The sequence below is a fragment of the Dasypus novemcinctus genome, chromosome 3 (genome assembly GCF_030445035.2).
Source record: "Dasypus novemcinctus isolate mDasNov1 chromosome 3, mDasNov1.1.hap2, whole genome shotgun sequence".
In the NCBI taxonomy this organism is placed as follows: domain Eukaryota; kingdom Metazoa; phylum Chordata; class Mammalia; order Cingulata; family Dasypodidae; genus Dasypus; species Dasypus novemcinctus.
In genome coordinates this window covers 42,907,946-42,935,458 of record NC_080675.1, presented here as the reverse complement: position 1 = coordinate 42,935,458, position 27,513 = coordinate 42,907,946, and the positions used below count along the sequence as shown (strand labels likewise).

The 27,513-nt window shown below is 39.0% G+C and overlaps 1 protein-coding gene across 10 annotated transcripts in view; it reads left to right on the top strand.

The window, feature by feature from the left end:
* GARIN2 (golgi associated RAB2 interactor family member 2) overlaps positions 1 to 23,959 on the top strand; it is a 43,395-nt gene extending 19,436 nt beyond the window's left edge. For 3 of the 10 annotated variants that reach the window (XR_009184964.2, XR_009184965.2, XR_011648322.1), the window contains 6 exons: positions 3,126 to 3,322; positions 4,158 to 4,686; positions 8,299 to 8,549; positions 17,879 to 17,907; positions 20,375 to 21,507; positions 23,830 to 23,851. Coding sequence is in view for 3 of the 10 variants with exons in the window: in XM_058293242.2 (XP_058149225.1) it covers positions 3,126 to 3,322; positions 4,158 to 4,686; positions 8,299 to 8,549; positions 17,879 to 17,907; positions 23,830 to 23,870 (1,047 nt within the window). In the remaining 7 variants the exon portion in view is untranslated. Of the gene's footprint in view, positions 1 to 1,173; positions 1,599 to 3,125; positions 3,323 to 4,157; positions 4,687 to 8,298; positions 8,550 to 17,878; positions 17,908 to 20,374; positions 21,508 to 23,829 lie in introns of those variants that run through there. The other 7 variants (XR_009184967.1, XR_009184969.1, XR_009184968.1 and 4 more) reach the window with 7 other exon arrangements.
* Positions 23,960 to 27,513: the final 3,554 nt, after the last annotated feature.

Here is a 27,513-nt window from a genome sequence, read left to right as displayed (position 1 = left end):
GGAATTTGCCAAGGAATTCTGTCCCAACACTACCATAATAATCTATCATTCTATCATAATCTTCCTAACATTATATAGTTGTGATTTTTAGGATTTGCTGCCACAAGAAAGCATTCAGTTAACTACTTTCTCCAGCTTTTATTTTTTTTTTTTAAGATTTTTTTTTCTCTCCACTTCCCCCCCCCCCCCCCCTGGTTGTCTGTTCTCTGTGTCTATTTGCTGTGTCTTTTTTGTCCACTTCTGTTGTTGTCAGCGGCACGGGACTCTGTGTTTCTTTTTATTGCATCATCTTGTGTCAGCTCTCCGTGCGTGCAGCACCATTCCTGGGCAGGCTGTACTTTCTTTCGTGCTGGGCGGCTCTCCTTACAGGGCGCACTCCTTGTGCGTGGGGCTCCCCTACGCAGGGGACACCCCTGTGTGGCAGGGCACTCCTTGTGCGCATCAGCACTGCGCATGGGCCAGGTCCACACGGGTCAAGGAGGCCCAGGGTTTGAACCATGAACCTCCCATGTGGTAGACGGACGCCCTAACCACTGGGCCAAGTCTGCCGCCCTTTCTCCAACTTTTAAAGAATAATACTGTGATACAACTAGGGATTAAATGAATATGAGCTCTTAGTTTAAAGGTATAATATTATATTGTGTAATATTATAATAAAATAAAAAGTATGATGGTATTAGGGAGAAAAAATATCCTTCTCTTAAGAATTTACCTTTCAAGCAGTAGGGAGCAGTTCTAACTTTTCTCTAAACATTAAACATAAATCTGTTCAAGAAAAGGGGAAATGAGTTCAATGTCATGGACCATGCCACTAAACTTCATGGAAATGCCACAACAAAATTTAGCACTGAACACTGAGCTATTACTTCAAACTCATTAAAGCAGCTACTCAGCTGATTCTCCAGTGGGGTGACAGGGAGTACAAGAGACACTTCTTCAAAAGGCTAGGAAACTTACCTTCCATAGGCATGCTCCCTGCATTGGTCCCTGGGTACAGGTGAGAACTTTCATCTCCAGGATGTCAAAGGCAAGAGGTGAAGCTCAAGAAACATTCAATGTTGAAGTGATGTCCCCAGAACATGTCACAAGTCATAATTTGATGTACTTCACCTCCTACATACTTCCGTGCTACTAATAATCTTTTGTTACATTTCTTCCTGTGCCCTTTTCCAGCTACCTTTGCATGCTCTACTGAAATTACACAAATGGGAGGAGGCAGTTAGCAGCCTGCAGACAAGACCTGGCCCCATACCGTACATAATTTGATGTTGTTCCCTTGGAGTGTATAACTTCTCTCAGGACGTCTTTGTCAGCAAATTGGCAAGATTATTGATGCAATAGGTTTAAAGAAAAGGAAAAACAATACTCTGCAAAGAGTGACAAAAACCACAAGGCATGAGCTCACTTCCAGGAGGCATTGAGAACACAGGGTCTCAGCTTTTGCTGTCACCCTCAAGCTAGCTCTCTACATGGCATGTCATCCAGGAAGAACCACAACAGCTGCCAGTCGCAGAGAGATGCCTCGTCCTCGTGACTCTTTGTGAGGGCTGGGAACCCTTTCCCAGAAGCCACCAGGAGGCTTCCCCTGTGGCTCATTGGTCAGATGTGGTCACATGACCTTGCTGAAAGCAATCACTGTGGGGGTGGGATGGGAGCAGCATGACTGGTTAGGGTTAATCAGGATTAGCCCTGAGCTGGAGCACCATTCCTGCAGGGTGGATACCAGACAAAATCAGGATTCTGTTACTTTTTGTGCAACAGAGAAACCAAGGGCAGCCATTTTTCCTGGCTTCTTTCACATCATTTACCCACTTTCCAGCCTCTTCTGCTTACCTGGCAGAGATTTTACTGGCCAGGATTCTTTGATTTTAGGGTTTTGCACATACTATTTCTCTGACTGGAAACCTCTCTTCTCCACCCAGTTGATTTCCTTCATTGTCAGGTCTCAGCTAGATGTCCCTTCCTCAAGGGAGACTTCGAGGACCTGATGGCCAGAAATCTATAGGATATGGTCAGTGGTTAAGTATTCAAAAAGTTTGCCAGTCAGCTGTAAAACACAACCATGATTTAAAATTAAAATATGTAAATGAATAATTAAATAAATTATATTCAAAACAATGGCAATAATTACTAAAAACATCATTCCCATTATTTGCTATTATTGATACTCTTGAAGTTATAGATACAATAAGGGTTTTGGAATATGAGGTCTTCTATGAGAATCAATTGGCTATATGGAATTTAAAATAGAGAGTAGTGTATGTAATTATTTGTAAATGGTGTGCTACTCGCCTTTTTTTTTTTTAATTTATTTTTTATTTATTTCTCTCCCCTTCCCCCCTCCGCCCCCAGTTGTCTGCTCTCTGTGTCCGTTCTCTGTGTGTTCTTCTGTGACCACTTCTATCCTTATCAGCGGCACCGGGAATCTGTGTTTCCTTTTGTTGTGTCATCTTTTGTGTCAGCTCTCCGTGTGTGCAGTGCCATTCTTGGGCAGGCTGCACTTTCTTTCACGCTGGGCGGCTCTCCTTGCAGGGCTCATTCCCTGTGCGTGGGGCTCCCCTACATGGGGGACACCCCTGCGTGGCAGGGCACTCCTTGCGTGCATCAGCACTGCGTATGGGCCAGCTCCACACAGGTCGAGGAGGCCCGCGGTTTGAACCGTGAACCTCCCATGTGGTAGGGGGATGCCCTATCCATTGGGCCAAGTCCGCTTCCCGCTACTCATCTTTTAGGTCAATAAAATGCATATTAAAATTGTGTGTGTGCCTTCCTAGAGCCAGTTAGTTGTTAAACATTTATCAGCCTATAGTTTCCCTCTAATTCAAATCCCTGGTTATATGCTCCCAAAGCACCCTGAACTTGTACTTGGTAACATGTCTTACCACAGTAATTATATCAATTCCCCTTATTATTTATTGTTTGTCTTCCCAGGTAGATCCCTAGTCAGGAACAACATCTGCCTGTTCACTATAATGTTTCTAAGAATAGCATGAACAAGTGAATGAACAAATGCATTATGGTTAATTTCTCCTTTATTTCCTTTCCTACCCTTACACTGCTCAGGTAGGCAAGGTTGCCACAGACATGCACTTTATCAGAAAACTCTTCCTGTTCTCTGCACTCAGGTCAACAGGAAAGGTGAATCCATTTACATTCATAACCGAGCCAACTGGGTGACTGTTGGTGTCTGTTCTTCCAGTCCCAACAACAAGATCCCCAACGTCATGCTGCTGGCACATCTGACACCCACCACCCAGAGAGATAAAAAATCCCTGTTTAAAAGTCTTCTTTCATCTCCCAGACAGAAACTGGTGCTCACCAGGTGAGTTACAAAAGCAAGAGGTAAGGCTCTCACCAAAAGTATGCTTTACCCCCGAGGAACCGATGGCTGCAAATGATGGAAGAGTTACATCCTTAGAGTTGGGGGAAATAGTTTATGACTACCTGGCAGTTAACCCAGGTTTTTTGTTTTGTTTATTTTGTTTTTGGTTAAACCTAAATAACAGGAACCAAAGGCTCATAATAAACTGCCTTTCTAGAACATTTCCCTCTCCTTACCATAGCCCCGACTTCCATCAGAACTAGTTCCGTCTTGTCTCAGCCATTCACTAACTTGCTGTTTGAGCTTGAGCAAACCACTTAACTCCTCTAAATCTCTACTGCATGGGATTAACTAAATGGGACAATTTCTGACTTTTTAATACATTAGGATTTTAAGAATATGATTAAGGTGAGATGTCCCCTAAGCCTGATTACTTCTCTGTATACTAAAGACCAAAGTTCTGAGCCTCAAAAGCTAACGTATGCTGGGAAGAGGGGGAGTGAGGAGTTATTGCTTAAGGGGAAAGAGTTCCTTTTTTTAGGTAAGGAAAAAGTTTTAGTAAAGAAAGCTGGTGATAGTAGGACAACAGCATAAAAGTAATTGATGTCATTGCATTATACACTTAAAAATGGCTAAAATGGCAAACTTCATGTTTTAAATATGTTGCCACACACACACAAAAGCTGAGAGCCAGGCGTGGGAGCATGGTGGCCACAAGCATGGCCCCACCCTGTGCCCATTGTCCTGCATCTCATTCATTTTGCCTTAAAATTGAAAATGAAAGGCATTGTTAACAGTTAGGTCACCAGGCGATGTTACATGTGTGTGTTTGTAGATTTCTTCCTCTGCAGTTTGTGAATCTGTCTGTACATGATGCTGAGAACATGCGCCTCAAGGTAAAGCTGGTGAGCGGTCGAGCCTACTACCTACAGCTCTGCGCCCCCGCACAGAAGCAGGAGACTTTATTCTGTCAATGGGTAGAACTCATAGCCCTCTTGAATCAGGAGAAAATCAAAACTACCAAAGTGTCCGAAGTCTCAAGTCTCTCAGAAATCACAAATAGCACAGATATCACAGGCTCTGGGGACATCATGGATAGCACAGTGTTTGCAGCTCTCCAGTCTCAGCAGATGCATGAATGTATAGAGCCCACACATGTCATGGGCAGCACGGATTTCTCAGAATACACAGATGTCACCGACATCACTGATGTCACAGATGTTCCAGAAAATGAGGTCTTGGAAGTCCCAGAGGTGAGAATTGTCACAGAAGTCACGGAAGTCACAGACATCCCCGATGTCCCAAAATACGACAGTGTCAAAATGGTGTTTGAAAATGATGACATAAAAAGGGCCAAGCAACAGGTAAGTGACATGAAACATGCTCATTCTTTAATAATCAGGAAGAAAGAGATAGCCAAAATCACGCTTCTTGCTTAGCTGACACTGATTAACAAAATGGCATGGAAACCACGCCCAGGTAATGAAATTTTAATGAGACTGGATTCTTAGAATCCTGGTATAAAGGAATTGAGACATCCTGACAAAGGCAGTGGCCATCCTTATCATCAGACTTAAACCAGTTGCAATAATAGTGTAATGGAAAGAATTGGGGAGTTGGAGCCAGGAGACCTGGGTTAGAATCCTTCTGTTGCATATTAGTTGTGTGGTGTGAACCAAGTCACAGAACCTGCACAAGCCTTAGTTTCCTCATCTCTAAAATGAGGATATGAATACAAGGCAAGCATTATTTTAGGGTTTAAATATCTGTGAAAGTAACCAGTACATTGAAGGATGGAGTGAAATTTCAATACATCAGGGTATTGTTGAAGTAGGAAAATAAAAAATTAAAATAAGTAAGTGGCTTTAGAAAACAAAAGAGGCAAACGGACTTGGCCCAGTGGTTAGGGCGTCCGTCTACCACATGGGAGGTCCGCGGTTCAAACCCCGGGCCTCCTTGACTCGTGTGGAGCTGGCCATGCGCAGTGCTGATGCACGCAAGGAGTGCCCTACCACGCAGGGGTGTCCCCCGCGTAGGGGAGCCCCACGCGCAAGGAGTGCGCCCCGTAAGGAGAGCCGCCCAGCGTGGAAGAAAGTGCAGCCTGCCCAGGAATGGCGCCGCCCACACTTCCCTGCCGCTGAGAACAAAAGAAGTGGACAAAGAAACAAGACGCAGCAAATAGACACCGAGAATAGACAAAGGAGGGGGGGGGCATAAATAAACAAATAAAATCTTTAAAAAAAAAAAAGAAAACAAAAGAAAGTGAAAAAAAGTTTGATAGAGCATAAAGGAAGTGGCAACTACAGCAATGTAGGATTGGAAATTTGCTTGCCACCCTTGAATGCCAAGTTGAGAAGTTTAGACTTAATCTTTTGTTCAGACCTTAAGTACTAAGTAGCTTCTGTGCAAAGGAATGAGGGAGATTTTTTTTAAAGAAAATTTTTTGAAGTATATCATTCATACATGAACATAAATACACAATAAGTGTATAGTAAAAGTTGGGAATCTCCAAAACAAACATGCATATCAATATATAGGGCTCCCATACATCACCTCACCACCAGCACCTTATATTGTTGTGAAACATTTGTTTTAGACTATGAAAGAGCATCGTCAAAATACTACTGCTAACTATAGCCCATATCTCATATTTGGTGTTTTTTCTCCCAACCTACCCAAATATTACCACCCTGTATTAGTAGTATATATCTGTTAGGTTCATGAGAGAACATTCTCATATTTATTCTATTAATCACAGTCCATCTTCCACTACAGGAGTCCCTGTGTTATACAGTCCCATGCTTTCTACAATCCATTCAGCGTGTACACTCAGTGGCTCTCATTTTCATCACAGAGTTGTGCTGTCATCATTTCAATTTTAGAATGTTTTCATTACTCCAAAAGGAAATCTCATACCCCCTTAAACCCCCCTGTTGTTGTCCATTAGAATTTATATAGTATGTTCTTTGCCATTGCTGCAAAAACATTACAATGTTACTGTTATCACCCGTAAGTTACATTAGTTGTAATTTTCCCATGTATTACCATATTCTTAACACTTTGTAAAAGAGAAACATTCTTATATTTATACTATTAACCACAATCACCCACCACCAGAATCACTGTTATGAAAGTTCCTACGTCATTCTCTGGCTTCCTTTCGATTGACATTTGCGTCCACAGACTACCCCTTTCAGCGACAATCACATTTGCAAATCAGCAGTGTTATGCTCATTATCATGTGTCGCCATCAACTCTACTCATTTCCACCCTTTTACAATAAGCCTTATTAAAAATTCTACATACATTAAGCAACAGGGAGGTCTGTTTTTAAAAGATTAATCTGATGGCAGGATGGATGCTAGGAAGCAAGACCACTGGGAAAACAACTGCTGAAAAACCTCCACCAGGGCCAGAGCGGGCAATGGCAAAGGGCAGGGACAGACATTTCATAGAAGAAACGGCAAATAAATACAGTGAAAAAAGCTTAACTTTGCTAGCAATCAAAGAAATGCAAATTTAGAAAATATTCGATTTATGAAACTGTCCAATTTTTTAAAGCCCATGTTAGTTAAGTTGTAGTGAACAAGGAATTCATTTAGATTTCAAGTACAGAAGAGAATTGAGACACTTTCTTGAAATTGTTTTTAATCAAGAACCTTAAAAATGTTTATACACTTTGACTCAGAGATTCTATTCCTATGACTCTTTCCTAAGGAATAATCAGATACAGGAATGAGGATTTAGCTACAAAGATTTATCATACCACATTTATACCAGGTTCATAAAAATTAAATAATAAACATGGGAGCAACATAAACATCAACACAGGGGAATGGTTAAAAATATAAAAATCCATGAGGGACAGCTGCCAAGTCCATTGTATTCGGAACCTACCATAGTGCCTGATAGGTCCTAGGCATTCAGTAGATATTCATTAAATGCATTCATACTCCATGAATTAAAGCTTTATTAAAACTTTGAAGACTCTTCCTTGACTTGGAAACACCCTCATGATATAAGGTTGAGTGAAAAATGAAGAAGACGATCCCTACAATAAAGATAATTTTTAACTGCAAAATTTTTAAGTAGTTTGACACAGTTTTCAATGGCATGAAGAAAATGCTTATAATAAAACATTTAGTGAAAAGGATAGGATATCGAACTGCATCATAACCTAAAATCACACAGATATAAATAAATGACAAAAAGACCAGAGTGAAATGTACCATAGAGTGCTTGTTTCTGAACCATGGCATTATGCAATCAATAATTTTCTAGCTTTCACTTTACACCTTACAGGAGTTTCCAAAAATTCTAAAATACGTATTGCTGTCATTGTTGGGGGTGGATAGGGAAATTAAGTTTTATTTTTTAAAGAAGGAGATTCTTGCATTGTATTTAGGGGAATTTAATAGAGGTAATGGAGTAGGTAGTGGCAGTGGGAGGAAGAAGGGGCAGATGTGAGGAACATTCCAGAGACGGTGTCCCTAAGACTTGCTGACTGTCTTGCTCCGAGCTCTGAAAAGATTCTGAGGCAGGCAGAAATGAGGAAGAAGGGGGAAGGTTTGGGGTATTAATTTTAGGGTTTTCTGCCACCCATTAAATGCTCTTGAGTAAGAGCAACCTCAGATTGAAGAGTAGGTGGCAAGACTTTTCTAGAAAACCTTCCTTGCACCAGTGACTAAGAGCCTGGAAGCAAGTACTAATTTTCTTGTTTGAGGTGACACTGGTGTACATGACAACATAAGCTTTTGAATACCCGCCCCTGCCTGCCTCCCTCCAGCGCGGGCCTCAGCAGTTCCCAATGATCATGCAACACCAAGCCTCACTGCTTCCATCTTGCACCTACTTGCTCTTGGATACTCAGAAACAAGGAGGAGATGAATGATTACTTTATTGGCTACTGCTCCATAATCTATTTCTATATCCTGGTCTTCTAATACCTGATTTGCTGCTGCTTCTTTTTTTCAAAGGAAAAACTTGAAAACGTACTGAAGACTGGGTGTTTACGAAATTCTAAACGTGATAAGAATGACTTAAAAGAATCCTCAAAACATGTCACCATCTCAAACGTAAAACTGACTTGTGAAGACCAAAGATGTTTTCGAACTACCTTGACTCCCAAAGTAAGTGAGACAAATTTATCCAAGGAGACAGATGATAAAACCTCTGAAGAAAGGAAGACTGACGTAGAAGATACAGCGGTCAAGCCTGAAGAATCCAGGTATGTGTGATGGAATGATCATATAGTCACCTCTTAATTATCCATGCAATTAGCCAAGGTCTTACCGTGGCTCATTTTTATTTTCACACCAACTTCTCACCCGGCTGAGCTGGCAATTGGCATTCTGGGTTACCTGGCTGGTGTCAATCCTGTGTCTTTAAAAAATAGAAGAGAGTCACAGCATTCACATTTTGGAGTAAGGGGTGTTTTATTGGTATTTTTTGTAATTCTTTATATTTCTTTACATTTCTAACTAATGACTCAATAATCTGAAAAAATAATTTCCATAATTTCCATCGCTTGATGCAAGCTGAATGTGAGTGAGCAGTGTAGTGTTCTAAAGACAACAGTCACCTGATCATTGTGGAGTAGCCCCTAAAAAGAAACCAGAGGAAAAGTCAGAGATCTGAATGTGTATATTAGCAAGAACAAAAATAAGGACTGTAATGAATTATGTGTAATATTTTTAAATATAAAAAAGATACACAGGCGATGGTGATGGTTACACAACACGTGAATGTAATTCCCACCACTGAATTGTATATTTGAAAATGGTTGAAATGGGAAATTTTACGTTGTTGTATGTATGTTATCACAATGAAAATCGGAGAAAATCATAAAAAGAAGGAACACAGGAAAATAAAAAGTAAACTTAAAAAGGAAAGTAGAAATTTTTAAAATAATTTGAAATACTGAGAGCTTAGGTAAGTCTTTAAAAAGAACAGCAAAGCTAGCAAACTACTGGGACAGCTGTTTAAAAAAGATAACTTCAGAAATGTAAAAGAACACAGCTACTAATAGAAAAAATGACAAAATATTGAGAAAGATTATATGTAACTTTGCTTTCAGAACTTGAAAAACCTAAATTAAATAAAGGGCTTTAACAAAAATTACAAAGAGGCAAAACTAGCTCAATCAGAAATGGAGGACATGAAGAAACAGGGAAAAAAATTATCTAAGAACCTTCCATAAAAGAAAAGGACCTAGTCCTAACTTTTACTGGACAGGTTTTCAGATATTCAAAGAATTGTCTCTATTTTATGTGAGGTTTTCCAAATAGAGTTATTAAAAAACATTGGTTTTTCTAATTTTGTGAAGCAAATAACTTGTCTGGATTGTAAAGACTGACAAAAACAACATAAAAAAGGAAATTATAGGTTAATCTTATATGTGACAAATGCTAAATTCTTAGAATTTAGGCAAAATAAAGCAAGCTTAGTATACAATTAAGAAAACTGTCCATTTAAATCATTATGTAAATATAGAAGAGTAAAAAAAGCATAATTCTTTGAACACATTTGATAAAGTTTGATACTCCTTCTTGATAAAGACCCACAAAATAAAGATGAGTTTTCCTTTAACATGATAAAGAATGTTTACTCTAAACCAGGCACAGCATCATTTCAGTGAAGGAATTCCAGAAGCATTTTACTTAAAACATAGAACAAAGCTAGGATGATCCCGTTGACTTGTGTTTATTTTAACCTAAGATGCCTAGCAGTTGCAATAGGAGAGAGAAATGCAGACAATAAATATGAGATGTGAAATATTACTCTGCAAATGGCAACCAATATTAGAAAACCTGGGAATCATGAAAAATATTAGTTTGTAAACAAGTTTAGGAAGGTCACAGATTATAAAGTAAACTCACAAAAATAATCTGTTTTCGTTTTGTTTGTTAATAAAACAAAAATGCATCGAAAAAAGAAAATATAATTTTCAATAGCAACAACAGGACAAAATCAAATATTTAGAGAGGGTAATAAGTAATCTATACAAATGGAATTGCAAAACGTTAATGGCAGAAATAAAGGATGATTTCAATAAGAGAAAATAGACTTTCCTGGTTGGGTAGATTTGAGACTAGAAAAATAACTAGACCCTTAAGTCAGTTTATAGATTTTATATAATACCAGTTAGTATCTCCATATATATCTTGAAGTTACTGTAAAGTTATTAAAAGTGTGTGGAAAAAATTGGGTTAAGAATCTTAAGGAAATACTGGGAATGAAAATTGTCGATGGGGATTTGGGTCTATAGAATCTTAAGTCAAAATTAAAAAAAAAAACAAACCATGGAACTGCACAACATAAAAATAGTAAGCCCTAGGTTAAACCATGGTCTATAGTTAATAGTACAATTAGAAAAATGTGCTTGCATGAATTGTAACAAATGTACTATACCAATGCAAGGTGTTAATTATAGAATGGTTTATAGGAATCCTGTGTCTTCTGCATGATTGTTCTATAAACCCACAACTTCTCTAATAATAAAAAAACTTAAGTCATATTATAATTAAATGGCCATCAGAACTACTGATGCAGAGTTTAGAATATAGAAATAGAGATACAAAAATAGATTCAAACTGATATGAATTAAATAGAAGCATGGACAAAGCAAAAGTCCAGAAAATATTGGACATAGTAAATTTAGATTTATGCCTTGCCACAAAAAAAAATGTCAGATGGGAAAGAGTAAAATATTCTAAAACTAGCTAAAAAGAATGAGAAGAGAATGGAATGATATCATTGTCTTAGATGAGAGAGGGGCTCATTTCTTGTCCATTAAAAAGAAGAAATTTTCAATGGCAAAGTTTGATTCATTCATTCAATATTTACTGAGCACCTTCTATGTGCTAGGTATTGGGAATAAAACAGTGAAAATAATCAAGTCCTTATCTCATGGAGTGTTTCATTCTAGTGGGGAGAGATAGATAATATAAACAAATAATATATTTGCCAGCTTAAATGTGCTGTAAAGAGTGATTCCAGGAAGACCTGGACAGTCTCACTGAGGAAAAGACATTTGAGTTGGGACCTGAAGGAAGTGCAAAGCTCTGGGAGAAGAGAGCTCCACAGTGACTGACTATACAACTATTACAAATATCTTCCAAATAATTCATTTTAAATACACACCAACAGAATGGAAAAAGAATAATAGATTATCTAGTTTTACCTGCCACATGTATAAGTAGCTGGTGGAAATTTGTAAAGGATCCAATTAACAAATGGTTTAAGACTATGAATAGAAAATTTATTCCAGAAGACAAATACTGAGGGATCCAACCTCGCTAATAATTAAAGATATATAAATTAAGCAATTGCCAGTTGCTTTTCATTGGATGCCAGTAAAATTGATGGTGCCACTGTAAGTGGTGGGGAGTATTCTACAGAGTGATTTGGCCATTCATACTACAAATGATTATATCCTTTGACTTACAGGAACACATGTCAAAGAAATAATTCAAAGAGGAAATCATTAATATGAATGTAGTGTTTTGTAGTTAACATCTATAAACAATCCAAATGATCCCTGGTGGGAGAACAGCTAATTGGGGAATAGTATGGTAATTTAGTGAAACATCAGATCCACATTAGGAAAAGCAATTAGAAGAATTTCAATGCAAAAGACTATGTGAATGATAAGGAATTACAGGTAAGAAATGTAAAATTGTAAAACATGTATACACAGTGGTATGAAAGGGAAGAAACCACAAAATTGGGCATAATTGGTGATTGAGGGATTATCTTGTTATTTGTTTTAGCTATTGAGAGACATTTTTATTAAACTTTTATTGTACAATTGATTACATGTATATTTTAGAAATCAAACTGATGCTAAGAGCCATTAATTGGGAGAGCATTTAATAGCAGTTACAGAATGAGTTTTGCAGTAAGACAAACCTGTGTTCAAATTCTGGCCCTATTCTTACTAGCTGTGTGATCTTGGGCAAAGTACTTAACTTCTCAAATCTTAGTTTCCTCATGTTACAAGGATTAAATAAGCTTATATTTAAAAGTACACGGGAAGCGGATTTGGCTCAACAGATAGAGCACCCGCCTACCACATGGGAGTTCCAGGGTCAAAACCCAGGGTCTTCTGACCCATGTGATGAGCTGGCCCATGCGCTGTGCTGATGCGTGCAAGGAGTGCTGTGCCACACAGGGATGTCCCCTGTGTAGGGGAGCCCCACGCACAAGGAACGCACCCCATAAGGAGAGCCACCCAGTGCGAAAAAAGTGCAGCCTGCCCAAGAGTGGCAGCACACACACAGAGAGCTGACACAACAAGATGACACAACAAAACGAGACACAGATTCCAGGTGCCGCTGACAAGAATACAAGTGGACACAGAAAAAGACACAGCAAATGGACACAGATAACAGAACAACTAGGTGGGGAAGGGCAGGGAAGGGGAGAGAAAGAAATAAAAAATAAATCTTTAAAAAAAAAGTCCACAATGTCAGGTGTATAGTAATTGCTTAGAAAAATAGAATAGAAAGATAAAACATAGGAAGAAAGGAAGGGAAGGAGGGAGGGTCCGAGGAGAAAGATAAGCTTAGATTCTAGATTAGAATGTGACCAAATCTGAACATAAATCTAATGTAAATTTGACTCACATTGAATATACAGTACAAAACTGAGTCTACAACGTGAAGGACCTCTGAGGTAATTCGTCCAAAATACTACCAAATAAACTGAATCCAGAGAAGAACTGGAGAAAAAAGCACTAAACTTATTTTTTTAATACAGTAAAAAAAAAAAAAAAAATTAAGGCTATTTAATCTGAAGAGGAAAGTGTTAATCTTCCACTGTATGCAGAAGATATTGAACAATTCTTTGTAAGTCCACAGATGGCTAAATTTTAAAAGTGGATTTGAAAAAAAAAGATAAAAGAAAATATTTTAAAAGTAGAAAAAAAATTAAAAACAATTACAAAGTGGATTTGAGGTAAAAATGTTTTAACTGAACACAATGAAAACTTTTATTCTAGAGTAAAATAATATGGCAATCAACTAATCAATAAACAAATTTTAAAATGAATACATATCATTTACTAGATAGAGATTAAAAAACAGGAGTTACAGAGTTTGTAGAGTTTTTGTCCATGAATACTTTTCAAAAGTGAACATTAAGCCATTTGACAAATTTGTTTGCTTGTTGTGTTGTCTTTGTTCTTAAGGAGGGACTAAGGACCCAACCCAGGGCCTCCCATGTGGGAAACAGGCCCTCAACTGCTTGAGCCACATCTGCTCCCTGACTTTCTTTTTAACCTTCTTGCCTAGCTAAGTAGGAGTCAAGCGAAGGGAAGGAATATGGGTGATCCTTAAGAGATTGGCAAACCTAGAAATCAGAGTAATCTCGGCATTAGCTCCTAGGCTGCTGCATTTCTCACAACTCCAGAGCCTCCAGATCCAAGTGCCCAGACTTCAAAATGTTGATGGATCTTGACTATGATACTTTCGATTGTCTGCTCATGCAAAACATTAAGTTTAATATCTAGGGTTTCCTAATACCAGAGGTTCTCAAAGTGTGTCTGATGGAGCAGCAGCAGCAGCAGCAGCAGGATCACCTGGAACTTGTTAGAAGGGCGAATTCCTGGGCCTTACTGCATCCTACTGAATCTTAAAGTGAGGGGTGAGTCCCAGCGTTCTGCCCTAGGTGATGCTGATGAATGCTCAAGGCTGAGAAGCATTGCTTTATGAGAAGCCAGACCAAAGAATGGAGGAGAGCTTAGCAAGGACTCCTCTCCCACGAGGATTCCTCCCGAATTCCGTAGGGAGAACTATTGGCTCCAACTCAAGGAAGACTTCTTCCAGGAATGTTTGCTGTATGACTAGGAGATCTGATATTTGGGTTTATTTAAGTTGGGGGGTTCAAAATGGGAATTGCTGTTATCTCCCACAGAAAATTGTCTGTCTCAGATTGAGGGCAGAGAAGTAGCTGAAATAGAGAAATTTTCCTGGTAACACTGCCAATCTATTTCTTTTTTTCTTTTTTTTTTTTTAATTTCTCTCCCCTTTCCCTCCACACTCCCCCCCCCCAGTTGTCTGCTCTCTGTGTCCATTTGCAGTGTGTTCCTCTGTGACCGCTTCCATCCTTATCAGCGGCACTGGGAATCTGTGTTTCTTTTTGTTGCGTCATCGTGCTGGGCGGCTCTCCTTACGGGAGCACTCCTTGCGGGGCGCACTCCTTGCGGGGCGCACTCCTTGCGGGGCGCACTCCTTGCACGTGGGGCGGCACTCCTTGCGCGCATCAGCACTGCGCATGGGCCAGCTCCACATGGGTCAAGGAGGCCCGGGGTTTGAACTGTGGACCTCCCATGTGGTAGGCGGACGCCCTATCCATTGGACCATGTCTGTTTCCCCCAATCTATTTCTTGACAGTAACCACTGAGCTTTTCCAGTGGAACTAAACAATAACAAGAGGGCTAGTGGTAAGTCCGATGAGTTAGGAGAGAAAGAAGAACAAAGATAAACAAGCCAAAACTAAAAACCAGGAGAGAGGGAGGAGAAGGAAGGGAGATCAAAATGGAAACCTTCAGTCAGAAATAGGAAGGGAAGGGAGAAGGGGATGTGAGAATATAGAGGTAGGTACCACTCAGCAGAAGTATCTTTAGCTATTATTCAAGAGTATGGCTTTAACAGAAAAACTTAAGGTTTCTAAAAATTGAAAGAGATAAAAATAAATCCATCCAATGTATTAATTTGTCCTAAGCAGTAATTGATCAGGTCTGGTCATTCTGATGTCTTCCTTCTGCTTTATTATGTTCATATATCTCAAATCCATTGCCCCTTCCTTGTCCAACGCTACAATTCAAAATCTTACAAGGGTAGCTGTTTACATTATTTCTACTTCTTTCCTTGCCCCTTTGTATATAATGCATTAGATAAGCTCTTAATGACTTTTGAAATCTTTTTAAAAAATTAATAGCCTTAGTTTTTAAATATAATTTTAGATTTACAGAATAATTGAGTAGATAGAACAGAGTTCCACACCTCTATCCCACCCTGCCTCCAAACCCCTCACCACTACCAGCTCCTGCACAATTTCCCCTATTAGCATCTTGCATTAGTATGTTAGGTTTGCTACAACCAATGAATCAATATTGATAAATTAGTATTAACCTATAGTCCTTACATTATGCTTAACTCTTTGTGTTGTTCAGTTCTATGGTTTTTGGATATGTATGATATGTCTCCACCATTGCAGTTCCATCTCCTGAATAAAATCTCCCGAGCCTTATATTGGCCCTTAATATAATAGCTTTTTAAAATATCAAAATAAGGATAACTTGAATTTTTAGGATAAAAATTGCTCCACAAGTTTAGTTAGTCTCACTATTATGATCACTGGTAGAAATTATGAGAAAATTAATCCCTATATAAATAGGAAAAAATAATAATAATTTTAAAGATAAAAAGTATTGTGAGGGTTAGCAGACCCCAAATTCTTCAAGCTCTTCCTCTCCTGGTCCTCAGCTTCCTGTGCCATGTATCTGCTAACACTGCTGCGGAAAAAGCTAAGTAAGCAGAGGGAGAAAAAAGAAAATGTCGGTTCCCAGTAAGCCTCTTAAGCTCAAGGATATCACTCTTGTCATTGATTATTTGCATCAGGAACACAATTACTAGCTAGAGTCTAATTTGAGAATGTTAATTATAAACGAAAGATACACTATCTAAGAACAGATGCCTTAGTCCTGGGACATTTGTAGGATTTAAGTCAGGATACCTTAGAGTCAATAAATTCTATATTTTATTTTTCTTCTCCAAGACTATTTCAATGACACTTTATAACCACATAGTTTGGGGGGTGGGGCAAATGACCTTATTGAGTATTCTGCACTCAGACTGACTGATCCTTAACATATAAATTGAGCAATTTAAATCTAGAAGAATGAAAAACTATAGAAACACACTTTTCTAGAATGTCACTTTGGTCCTTTAGAAGCAAAGAACTTACTTTACAAAGCATTTACATTCCTTCTCATATCTGCATAATTGAGAGTGACTCTCCTCTTTGTTGTAAAGAGGATAGCAGCAGGCTTTATTTAATTTGCACTGATTTTTTTAAAAGCGCATTTACTTGATATTTCTCAGCCTCTTGAAAACTTTTATTAAGCTCAAATTTCATTTAAATCACCAGACCCATTTCCTGAAGGCTATGTAAACCTTTATTTGCAAATTCCTCATAGAATTGCTAATTTAACATTTACTTCATGAAAGATCCATTGTAGAATTTGAACCTGATTTATTTACTAGACCCCTTATAGTGGATCATAATTACGTCCTTTTGCTTTTATCTGAGAAGATAATATCTAAGAGTATTCTTTCCAAACTTTTTCTTAACCCAAACAGCAATCCTTCCAAAATACTTACTGAAAATGTGTTTAAGAAATATATTCAAGAAGAAGCTAATGGCAGCATTAGTGGGAAGGAATAGATGATGTTTCACATTATCTATTTGAGTGAGACATAAGAAAATATATTTTTGTCAATGCTAAAGAATTTAGTTTACAAGGCTAATGAAGAAAAATACAGTAAAAAAAAAAAAAGAAACAAGGACTTGCTAAAAATTAGGTTACTTAAGTTTATGTTTTAGCATGCTAGGGAGGTTAAGAAAATAATTATGGCTATTATTTTTTAAAATCAAGAGTGCAGAAATGGGGAGTAGATGTAGCTCAAGTGGTTGAGCGCCAACTTCCCACACGGAAGGTCCTGGGTTTGGTTCCCAGGGCCTCCTAAAGTTAAAAACCAAAAAAAACCCAAACAAATGAAAAATCATCTCAGGGGAGCTGGTGTGGCTCCGTGGTTGAGTGCTGGCTGCCCACATACAAGGTCCCTGGCCCTAGTACCTTAAAAAAAAAAAAAAAAAAAAGGCAGAAAATGAATTTCTTCTTGCAAAGACATTTCTGAAAGTGAAATAGTCTGAAAAACTGCTATCCTCCTGCTTTAGTCACTAAAATATACGAATTATAATCACTTGAGCAAATACTTGGGTGTGTTGTTTTCCTGCAATATTCGCAAGGGCAACAATTCCCAGCAAGGCCACAGAGATGGTGGTAAAAAAGCTAGCAGAGGCTGGTGACTTCTTTTAACCCCAGGCATTCATCCATTCCAGAACTTCCTCCAGGGCTTCTGTGAGAGCTGGTATCCCCAAAATAATTTACCTAGATACTTAAGCCTCTGGGCAGAACTAGTTAGCTTCTCCTGAGTCTTAACACCAAGAGTTTCCAAGTCAGGGGAGGCGACAGGGCTGGGGCTGCCCTAGTTGAAGCAGTCTCATTGAGTAAACTATGAAAGAGACAATCAAAATAGATCATGTGTTATTACATGCAATCCACTTTTACGGCTCTTACAGTTTGGAGAGCTTGTGTTTTACAGAAATTTAGGTAATTTTACTCTACCACGTTTTATGATCAATAACATACTAGACTTGCAAAACATCTTTCATTACTACCCACAAAGCTTATCTCATCTCTCGTAAGTCTTTTCTAAATACTTGTAGTTACACTAGCAAAATGTTGAGATGTGCTGTTTGTTTTTACAGGAGCCCAAGAACTGTTTCAGACACTTCAGGTATGGAACAAATTCCACTACATGTTTCAGTGTGAACTCTGGTATCCAGTACCAGCTCTGGTTCCTGGAGAGAGTAGTTAAGAGCAAAGGAATCTAGCCACATTTTTTGACACATTCCCTTCCTCCCTTTGCTGCATTCTGGAAGTGCTGCATTAGAGAAACTCTTTCTCAAAGCCCATCCTCAGGCTCTCTCTTGAGTGGTAGGCGTGACTTCAAGCTTCTTTTCCTGTGCCAGGTAGAGTTGTTTCCTGATTCCTTGAATCAAACTCATCAGGTTTGAACCACCCCAAGGCTAGCTCTGCAAGCAGAATCCAAATTATGACAATAATAGGACCTCCCATCCTTGCTGGTTTGAAAGGACAGTGGTCCACGAATAAATTCCTGCTTAATCTAAAATTAACTAGCCCCTCTCCTGCTTATATCTTTGACCTCTGCCTTGCTGTAAAATGACACCATTCACTGTTTTATGTTTTTTTCTCTACCTATTCCTATGTCTAAGAATCTTTAACTTGTAACAGCAAATATTTGATGTGGAGGTTGTCTCATAGGCCCTGTGGCGTTCTCCTGCTGCTGGCTGCTGACTGCCTCTAAATCACTCCTCTAACCGGGGAGATGGACTCAGCCTCAGCTCCAGCCATGCACAGAAAGAACAGTATGAAAAGAACATAGAGGGATATTTAGCTGGGCTCATTCGGAGAGAAAAAAAACAGTACCACTTCAAAAACCACGGGTACTTGAAGGCATTTTTGAGGCACATTTGCAAGAGTCCTACAAAAAAGCAAATGATATTGGATAGGTTTTCTATCAATAGGATTTGTCTTTGGTCTTCTCACTGGGCTTTAATTCCCAAAAATACCAGATGAGATTCATGGTAATGTGGTTTTGCCTATATGCCAATCTACATTACTGTACCTGAGAACGTTTTAGGGAAAATGCTATCGTTGTTTACAAGAAAAATGCAAAATCTCCTTTTCAGCTTACAAAATTTTTGTCTATCAATTTCTACCCCAGATTTTATTTTAAATCAAATGAAATTTATAGAAGTTCCAAAGATGCCTAGTACCAGCAAATATTTGCCTCTTACTTGCTAAAGGCAAGGTTAAATCTAGTGGCAGCGTTATTACAAATATTGTCTGTAATTAATACATTAGTAAAATTCTATGTATGTTTTGAGGCATTGATTTATTTAGCCATAGACATTTAAAATTCATGTGCAGCACTGAGTATTGTCTTTATCCTATATGGGACTGATCCTTTCACCTGTCTTCCGGGACAAACTCAATTTTGTTCAATTGAAAAGCATTTGAAGCCTATCTGTTATACCTGAAGCACCATGGCAAGCTCTAGGAGAGAGAAAAAATAAATGACATGTCACTTGGCTTTCAGACATGTACACAAATAACAGAAATCATAATGTTCTAGGAGCTTTAAGAGAAAAGCCAAGATCCTATTTTTTGTTCAGGGAAGGGACTCATGAAAAACTCTATGGAGGAAGCAGTCCTTTGAGTTAGGAAAGGGAAAACAAGAGTGTCTTCGATACGGAGAATGAAGTGAGCAAAACCAGAGATGAGGAAGCGGCGGGCTTGTTCAGTTTAGGAGTAGTGAGAATGCACAGGAAAGCTGGGCAGGAGCCAGACTGGTGGTCTTGGGCCATGCTAAGAAATCTGTACATTACTGTGAGGTCGGTGAAGAGCAGCCACTGAAAGAGGAAGGGCAAAGTCAGTGCTATGCTTTAGGAAGTGTCTGGTGAAAGCTAGAGCAGGCGAGAGGTAGGAAGGCCAGTTTGCAAACCACCCTAATAGTCAGATGAGAAGCCAAAGATGTGGACCTGGCAAAAAGGAGTCAGAACAGAAAAAAAGGCTTGAAGACAGAGTCCACAAGATTCACTGACAACCTGCGTAGACAAAAAAAGTGGGGGATGACAGAGTTGGAGAGACCACATGACTGGGAGGTAACAAGTCCATGAAACAAGCTGAGAAAAGGAGTGGCAGGGAATTTGGAAGGAAGAGAGGACAATCTCAGGTCTTAAACACTGAACTTAGAATCAAAAGCCTGAGTTCTGAGTCCTTACTCTGCAGTTTCTCTGTGACATGGATATGTCATTTCATCATTTCCCTCAGCTATAAAATGTGTGTGTCTACGTCTGGGGTGAAGGGATGAGGAGGGCATGATCCGCTATCTCATGGTCCTTCCCACTGTTAGGACTCTACCAGCTGTGTTTGAGGTCCTTGCAGCTCAACTCTGTAAATCGAGCAGGCAGTTTGAAATAGGGCTCTGGGAACGAGCTAAGCAAATGTTCAGCAAAATTCCATTCATTCCAAGCTTGTTGAATCGCCACGATGGTACAAAGTACAAATTGGGCATGTAGTTTTCTACAAAGTATTAACTATTTTCCGTTTGTTTTCTTTCACCTGTTTCCTCGTTCTTTCCACTTTTCTCTCCTATATCTTCTAATTTTTTCCCTTAGGCTTGTATAGTTTTTCAGTTTTCCCTCTGATTAGCATTTCTTTCCCTCTTTTCACTCTCCTTTAAATCACTTCTTTCTCCCCTTCCATGCTCTCTTACAGTTACACAATTAATCCCCCCAAAAAGCAAAGATTAGTAGAATTTTAATTCCGTGTTCCACTGAATTCAGACTGAGTGCAGACTGAAAATGAGCCTGTAATTTCAATTTCTATTCTAGTCAGAAACCAGAATAATAACTGCTCCCCACTGCAGTAATACGAATCCCCGGTACAATGAAGCTGCTCAGGTTCACGGTCACCAGCTCCTGGGCAATGCTAGCTGAGGATCCCTGTCTCTGATTCCTCTCTCAAACCCTTCAGCAGTTTCAGCAAATTACTGAAAATGGGTCACATAGCATTTTAAGTGCACTGTTTTTATGAAAGACTATGAGGCAAGGACCAGGCTAAATCATCTCTCCACATCTGAGTCAATCTTCTTGTCTTTTCATTTTCTTTCCTTTCTAGGCCTTGTTCTCCTTAACTTTTCTGACTTCTTCACAGAGAGCCCAAATGTTAGACTTATCTATGATTCTATGGTATTTTTCTAAGATGGAAAAAAAGAAAGAAGAAAATCACTTACAAAACCCTGGAAGATTCCTTCCACCCCCACCCATCTTCCTTTTCCACTTTCCTCTTAATGAGTACAAATTAAATTCCTCAGAATTCTAAGAGATCAGGTTCATTTTCTGTCTATGAAACAGTCATGGGTGGTAGGACCCTAAAAGGGAAATTGTTAGTGAAATTTAACAGTGGGCTCCATTGGACAGGATAAAGACATTTCTGGTGAGGCAGGTCAAACATCATTTGAGTTTGACTCTAATTAAGTTCTCTCATCTTCAGTGGCTTTTTTCTCTCCTGTTTTTGGCTTTTTTCCTTTTTCTTTCACTTCCCCACTCTGATGATTTTTCTTTGACTTTACCCCAATTTTTTTTTTCTTTTTTCCCTCTGTTTCTCTCTCTTCACATCAAATCCTCTTCTACTTTCCTCAACTTTGTGCCTCATCTGCCTCCCCTTTTCTCAGAGGGAATGAATGTGAGGAAAGGAAAGTAAAACAGTAAAAGAAAACTGATGAAAAAACATATAAGACAACCTAAAGGTAATTTTTTACATTTTAAGTTTCCTTAGCTCTGAAAGAGAGATATGACACTTTCGTTGTCAGTAAATTGAATTTTATGACTTGTAGTAACCGTGGGGCCGCCTTCCTGCAGCAAGTATAGAGGTGGAATGTTGTTAGGGGAGTTACTCGAGGGTTTTGTTGTGGTTTCTGTTCAGATTCCCGTATGGGTCAAAAGGTAACATCAGCATAGGGCGGAGGAGAGGGAGTTCCAGGTGAGGCCCTGGAAGAGAAACCACGCTGCTGCTACTACAAAGCGTCCTCTCCTAATTCCTGCTCTTCCTCTCTGCTTGCTCCTACTCTTTCCCAACCTTCTCTCTTAGATTTAGCCAATGCAACCTAGACCTCTTTGCTTCATACCAAACATGTGCAGATATTTCCAGGGCTGCCATGTGCAGTTGCAGGTTCTGTCCGGCACAGTGCTGGGGCCCCACTCATGTTGTAGCCTAAACATACCATGTATCCCGTGTAACCTTCACAGCTGTAGGTGGCCCTGGCCTACTGTGTTCTGGGTTTCTTTTAATACCAGTTTGCAGTGAGATGCTAAGAAGGAAACTTCTCTCAGCCATGGCCCCAGCACCTAGAGGCACAGAAAGAGTACAAAAGCAGGAGCAGCTTTTGGCCACTGTGTCATGGCATGGCTAAAGGGCTGGCCCTTCTCCTCGGCTTCCTCCTCCGTGACAGTTAATGCTGTGTGTGTGTGAGTGCATGTGTTTTGGCGGTGAGTTCACAGAAACAAGAGTGACCTCAACAGGAGCCACTTGCCCATCTCGTCAGAGCTCTACTGATGGAGTGGAGGTGCCCCAGTCATTCTCGCCACTCTTTTTTTTTTTTTTTAAAGATTTTATTTATTTATTTAAATTCCCCCCCTCCCCTGGTTGTCTGTTCTTGGTGTCTATTTGCTGTGTCTTGTTTCTTTGTCCGCTTCTGTTGTTTTGTCACTCTGCTCTCCTATGAGAGAAAGGTTGCTTAGCCTGGCTTTAATGCCATGTCCAGCTCTTGACTCATAGAGAGCAGAGCAAAGAGTTTCATAGCCGGGCCCCATCAAGATGCACACCAGGGATAAGACATCATGAATGCACTGGAAGGAAAACCATTGGCCAAAAAGTAACAAATGTCCACACACAATCCAATGGCCTACATGCACACTTAGTCTGTACCTGATGTTTTGTTACTTCTTTTCCCCCTTACACATTCTCCTAATGTTCCCTTTTACTTGTTCTAGAGCAGGGGTAGACAACACAAAGGATGACTTGTGCTGGTTCCTATGTCTTCCTCTGGATAGCCCCAAGCCCCTCCATCTCTCAATATATTACACAGAATTTAGAAAGAGAAACTCCTTTAAAGATAACCTAGTATTTTATAACGATTTCATCCTTGTTTGATAGATTGGATAACAATGAAATTTCAAACATTGGGGTCTCGTTAAAAGAGCTGCAAATGCGAAGAATGGCAAAAATGATCTTCTACATACCATATTTATATTTTGACTCTTGACATTGAAAAACTGGCTCCCAAATACTTAAATTGCAAATTGCTGATAAATGGGGGAAGGTAGATGATTCTTTTTTTTAAAGAGAGAAGTTGTGGTTTTACAAAACAATCATGCATAAAATACAGTATTACCACATAGTACCCTCTTATTAACAACTTGCATTGGTGTGGTACATTTGTTACTAGATGATTCTTTTTTAAAAGTGAAAAAAGTTTGTTACTAATAAAGATTTTATATTAATGCAATTATAATAATGCGAACATTATTTGGCCCCTTCTTTACACTGAGCATATTATGGTATACGTAAGTCTCAAGTGCTTATGACTGAATCCTAGGAATTCAGTTTGGCACAAACTAAGAAATTGCAAATAGAGTAGGTGTAGCTCAGTGGCTGACTACCTGCTTTGCATATATGAGGTCCTGGGTTCAATCCCTAGTGCCTCCTAAAAAAATTGCAAATAATTCAAAGAATGACATGTAAATAAATTTTAAAAAATAAAAATAATATCTTCATATTAATATCCTGAATTGTTAGGTGTTTATTTGGGAAGAAATCGCTTTTACAAACCAAAACTTTAAGAAATTAAAGGTTCCTTTAATATCACTTCTAGATTTACAAAATGATATTTTATATGTCCAAAGGGTCTTTATTTTTATTTATTAAGAAGAAAATTGTTATAAATGCAATTTTACTTACTTCAATTGTCTATTTTATTACACTTAACAATAATAACTTAAAATACATTCTATATTTCATCTGCTTGAATAAATTGAACTGACTTTTCCATCTTTCCTTTTCTTTTTGTCAGATAAATGCAAAATACTAAGCCAAAAGACAAGCGCAGCTTAGGAAATGCACCACCAACCCAAGTGAAAAACAAAGCAATGTCTTCCATGTGGCCAGAAATAAAGGCTAATACTAATCATTAAGCATTTAAATCAGTGTCTATCTAATTTCTTATCTGAATTATTTTAATTAATGATAACAATATTAAAGAAAGCTGGAAAACTGCAAAACTGTAATGTTTTCAATTCATAAACTCAATTTTTATCTAAAGGGCTCTTTTCTTTGGGGGCATTGGATAAATTTATTATTCTCTTTGAGACTTTCTCATTCAAAGATTAGCCTAGAGCAGTGTCATTTCTAACATTGGGTACTGTGGGTTCCTCGATGGTGAGGACCGTGTTCTTTCTGTCTTTATATTCTAGCTGAGTACCTGGCACTGACCAGGCAGTGTTTATTGAGTCAATGAATGCCATTTTCAAACAGGTTTAAAAAGAATCATAGGAGATTAGGTGGAGCTCGGTGGTTTGAGTGCCTGCTTCCCATGTATGAGCGTCCTGGGTTCAATCCCCAGTGCCTCCTAAAAGAAAAAAAAGAAAAAAGAATAATACATCTTTTCTTTTTTGGTTAGGTTTCTTTTCTTCTTTCTATTGTAGTAAAGTATATACCCTAAACATTTCCCATTTTAACCACCTTCAAGCATACAATGCTGTGGCATCAACTACATTCACAATGTTGAGCTACCGTCACCACCATCCATTACATAAACTTTTCCATCACCCCAAACAGAAACACTGTAACTGTTAAGCAATAGTTCTCTCATTCCCCCCACCCTGCCCTAATAATCTCAATGTACTTTCTCTTTCCATGAATTTGCATATTCTAGTTATTTCATATAAATGAAATCATAAAATATCTGTCCTTTTGTGTCTGATTTATTTCACTCAACAGGATGTCTTCACATTTCATCCATATTGTTGCTTCTTGTATCAGAATTTCATTTCTTTTAAGAGCTGGATAATACTCCATTGTTGGTATACACCAAGTTTTGTTTATCCATTTATCTATTGACTGTATACTTTTAAAAATAAAAAACAGTCCCAAGCAAAGAATGGTTTAGATTTTTAAAAGCCACCACTGAATTTATTTTTTAAATACTGCCAGTCATTCTATTAAATGCTTCGCATGCATTATCTAATTTAATCTTCACAATAGTATAAAAGGTATGATTACTTCCCCTCTTTTACAAATGGTGAGAGAGAAGCTTAGAGAGGTTAAGTTACTTGTTCAAGGTCACACAGCTAGAAAATAGTGGAGATAGCATTTGAATCCAAGACCAACAGCCAAACTAAGCACAAATTTGCAATTCACCTCAGAATTCCTGCATTTTAAATGGGGGACAAGGATAGTAAGGTTCTACAGTGGTCTATAGAAAACTATTTAGCTCAAATTTCACTCAAATACAACTGATATTTCTCTGTGAATTGAGTTGCTACAGGAAATCTCACCCTCTTCATGTCCCACAGAAGTCTTCTAGAACTGTTGTCCAGTATGGTAGACACTGAGCACACGTGCTTATTGAGCACTTGAAATGTGGCTAGTGAGACTAAGGAAATGACATTTTTAAAAAAGATTTATTAACACCCCCCTTCCCCATCTGCTCTCTGTGTCCATTTGCTGAGCATTCTTCTGTGTCTGCTTGTCTTCTCTTTGGATAGCACTGGGAACCACTCCTGGGACCTTCTGGAGCAGAGAGAAGTGCTCAATGTCTTGTGCCTCCTCAGCTCCCTAGTCTGCTACTTCTTTTATTGTCTCTCCTCTGTGTCTCTTTTTGTTGCATCATCTTGATGCACCAGCTCTTCATTCTGGTCAGCTTGCTACACAGGCCAGCACTCCAGCACAGGCCAACACTCTGTGTGGGCCAGCACTCCACATGGGCCAGCATTCCCGTGCGGGCCAGCTTTCTACTCATGCTAGTTCACTGCATGGGACAGCACTCCACACAGGACAGCATTCTGCACAGGCCAGCTCTCCACTCGGACCAGCTCACCACGGGGGCCAGTTTGCCTTCACCAGGAGGCCCCTTCACACTGAACCTCCCATATAGTAGACAGGAACCCAATCACTTGAGCCACTTCCTCTTCCCAGGAAATGAATTTCTAACCTCCTTAATTTTAAGTAATTAAAATTTACATTTAAACACTAAAGCAGTGTAAAATATTTTCCCATGAAACACAACTTTGTTTTTGTAGGATGGTATTTTTCACTTCAACTGTTAAAAATGTAGCTTCTAAAAGTTAAAATACACACCAACTTCAAAGACTTCATGTGAAAAAAAGAATGTAAAGTATCTCATTAATAATTTTATATTGATCATGTGTTAAAGTAATATTCTAGAGATATTGAGTTGAATAAAAATACTTTAAAATTAAAGTAAGTGGCTCCTAGAAAATTTAAAATTACATATGTGAAGAATACATATGTGACTCACATTATATTTCTATTAGATAGCACAGCTCTAGAGGAAATCCTCTACCCATTCCCCTTGGCCCACAGCCCAGGACATTCCTTCCCCTTTCCTGACTGCTCCAAAGATAGAAGGGATTTCTTTTCCACTTCCACAATTAGGAATGAAAAAATTTTCCATGAAACCAAAAAGAGATTACCATCAGGGCCATTTTTAAGTTAGGCATACACATAAACCAACAGCTTCTAATTTGGAGCTAGCCGTCTCATTAAAGAAAATGTTTCTTTAGGACAAATTATTTGGAACAAATTGATTCTTTAGGCAAGAAAGTCACAACTATGACTGATTATTATTACCTAGTAACAGTCCTTCAAAGGCAATACCAGACAACTCCAAATGTAGGTAAGCAACTGGCTCTTTTGTACATGGCGGTAAGAAAAAAGGTTTTGAAAGTTTCATATAAAGTTAAAACATTCTTACCATATGACCCAACAATGCTGTACAAGACTCATACACAAATGGTCATAAGAACTTTATTCAGGGAAACTGACTTTGGCCCAGTGGTTAGGGCGTCGGTCTACCACATGGGAGGTCCGCGATTCAAGCCCCGGGCCTCCTTGACCCGTGTGGAGCTGGCCCATGTGCAGTGCTGATGCGCGCAAGGAGTGCCCTGCCACGCAGGGGTGTCCCCCGCGTAGGGGAGCCCCACGCGCAAGGAGTGCACCCATAAGGAGAGCCGCCCAGCGCGAAGGAGGGAGCAGCCTGCCGAGGAATGGCGCCGCCCACACTTCCCGTGCCGCTGACGACAACAGAAGCGGACAAAGAAACAAGACGCAGCAAATAGACACCGAGAACAGACAACGGGGGGGGGGGGGGGGGGATTAAATAAATAAATAAATAAATCTTTAAAAAAAAAAAAAAAAAGACACAGAAAACCAGACAACCGGGGGAGGGGAGGGGAATTAAATAAATAAAAATAAATCTTAAAAAAAAAAAAAAAGAACTTTATTCATAAAAACTCCAAACTGGGATCAACCCAAATGCCCATCAATAGGTGAATAGTTAAACAAATTGAGGTAGGTTCATACAGTGATATACATAATTTAGCAAAAAAAGAAACACACTACTAATAGATTCAACAAGGGTGAAACTGGGAAACATTATGCTGAGAGAAGGGAGATACAAAAAGAATGTATGATTCCATTTATTTGAAGCTTTAGAAGGTAAAACTAATTTATAGAG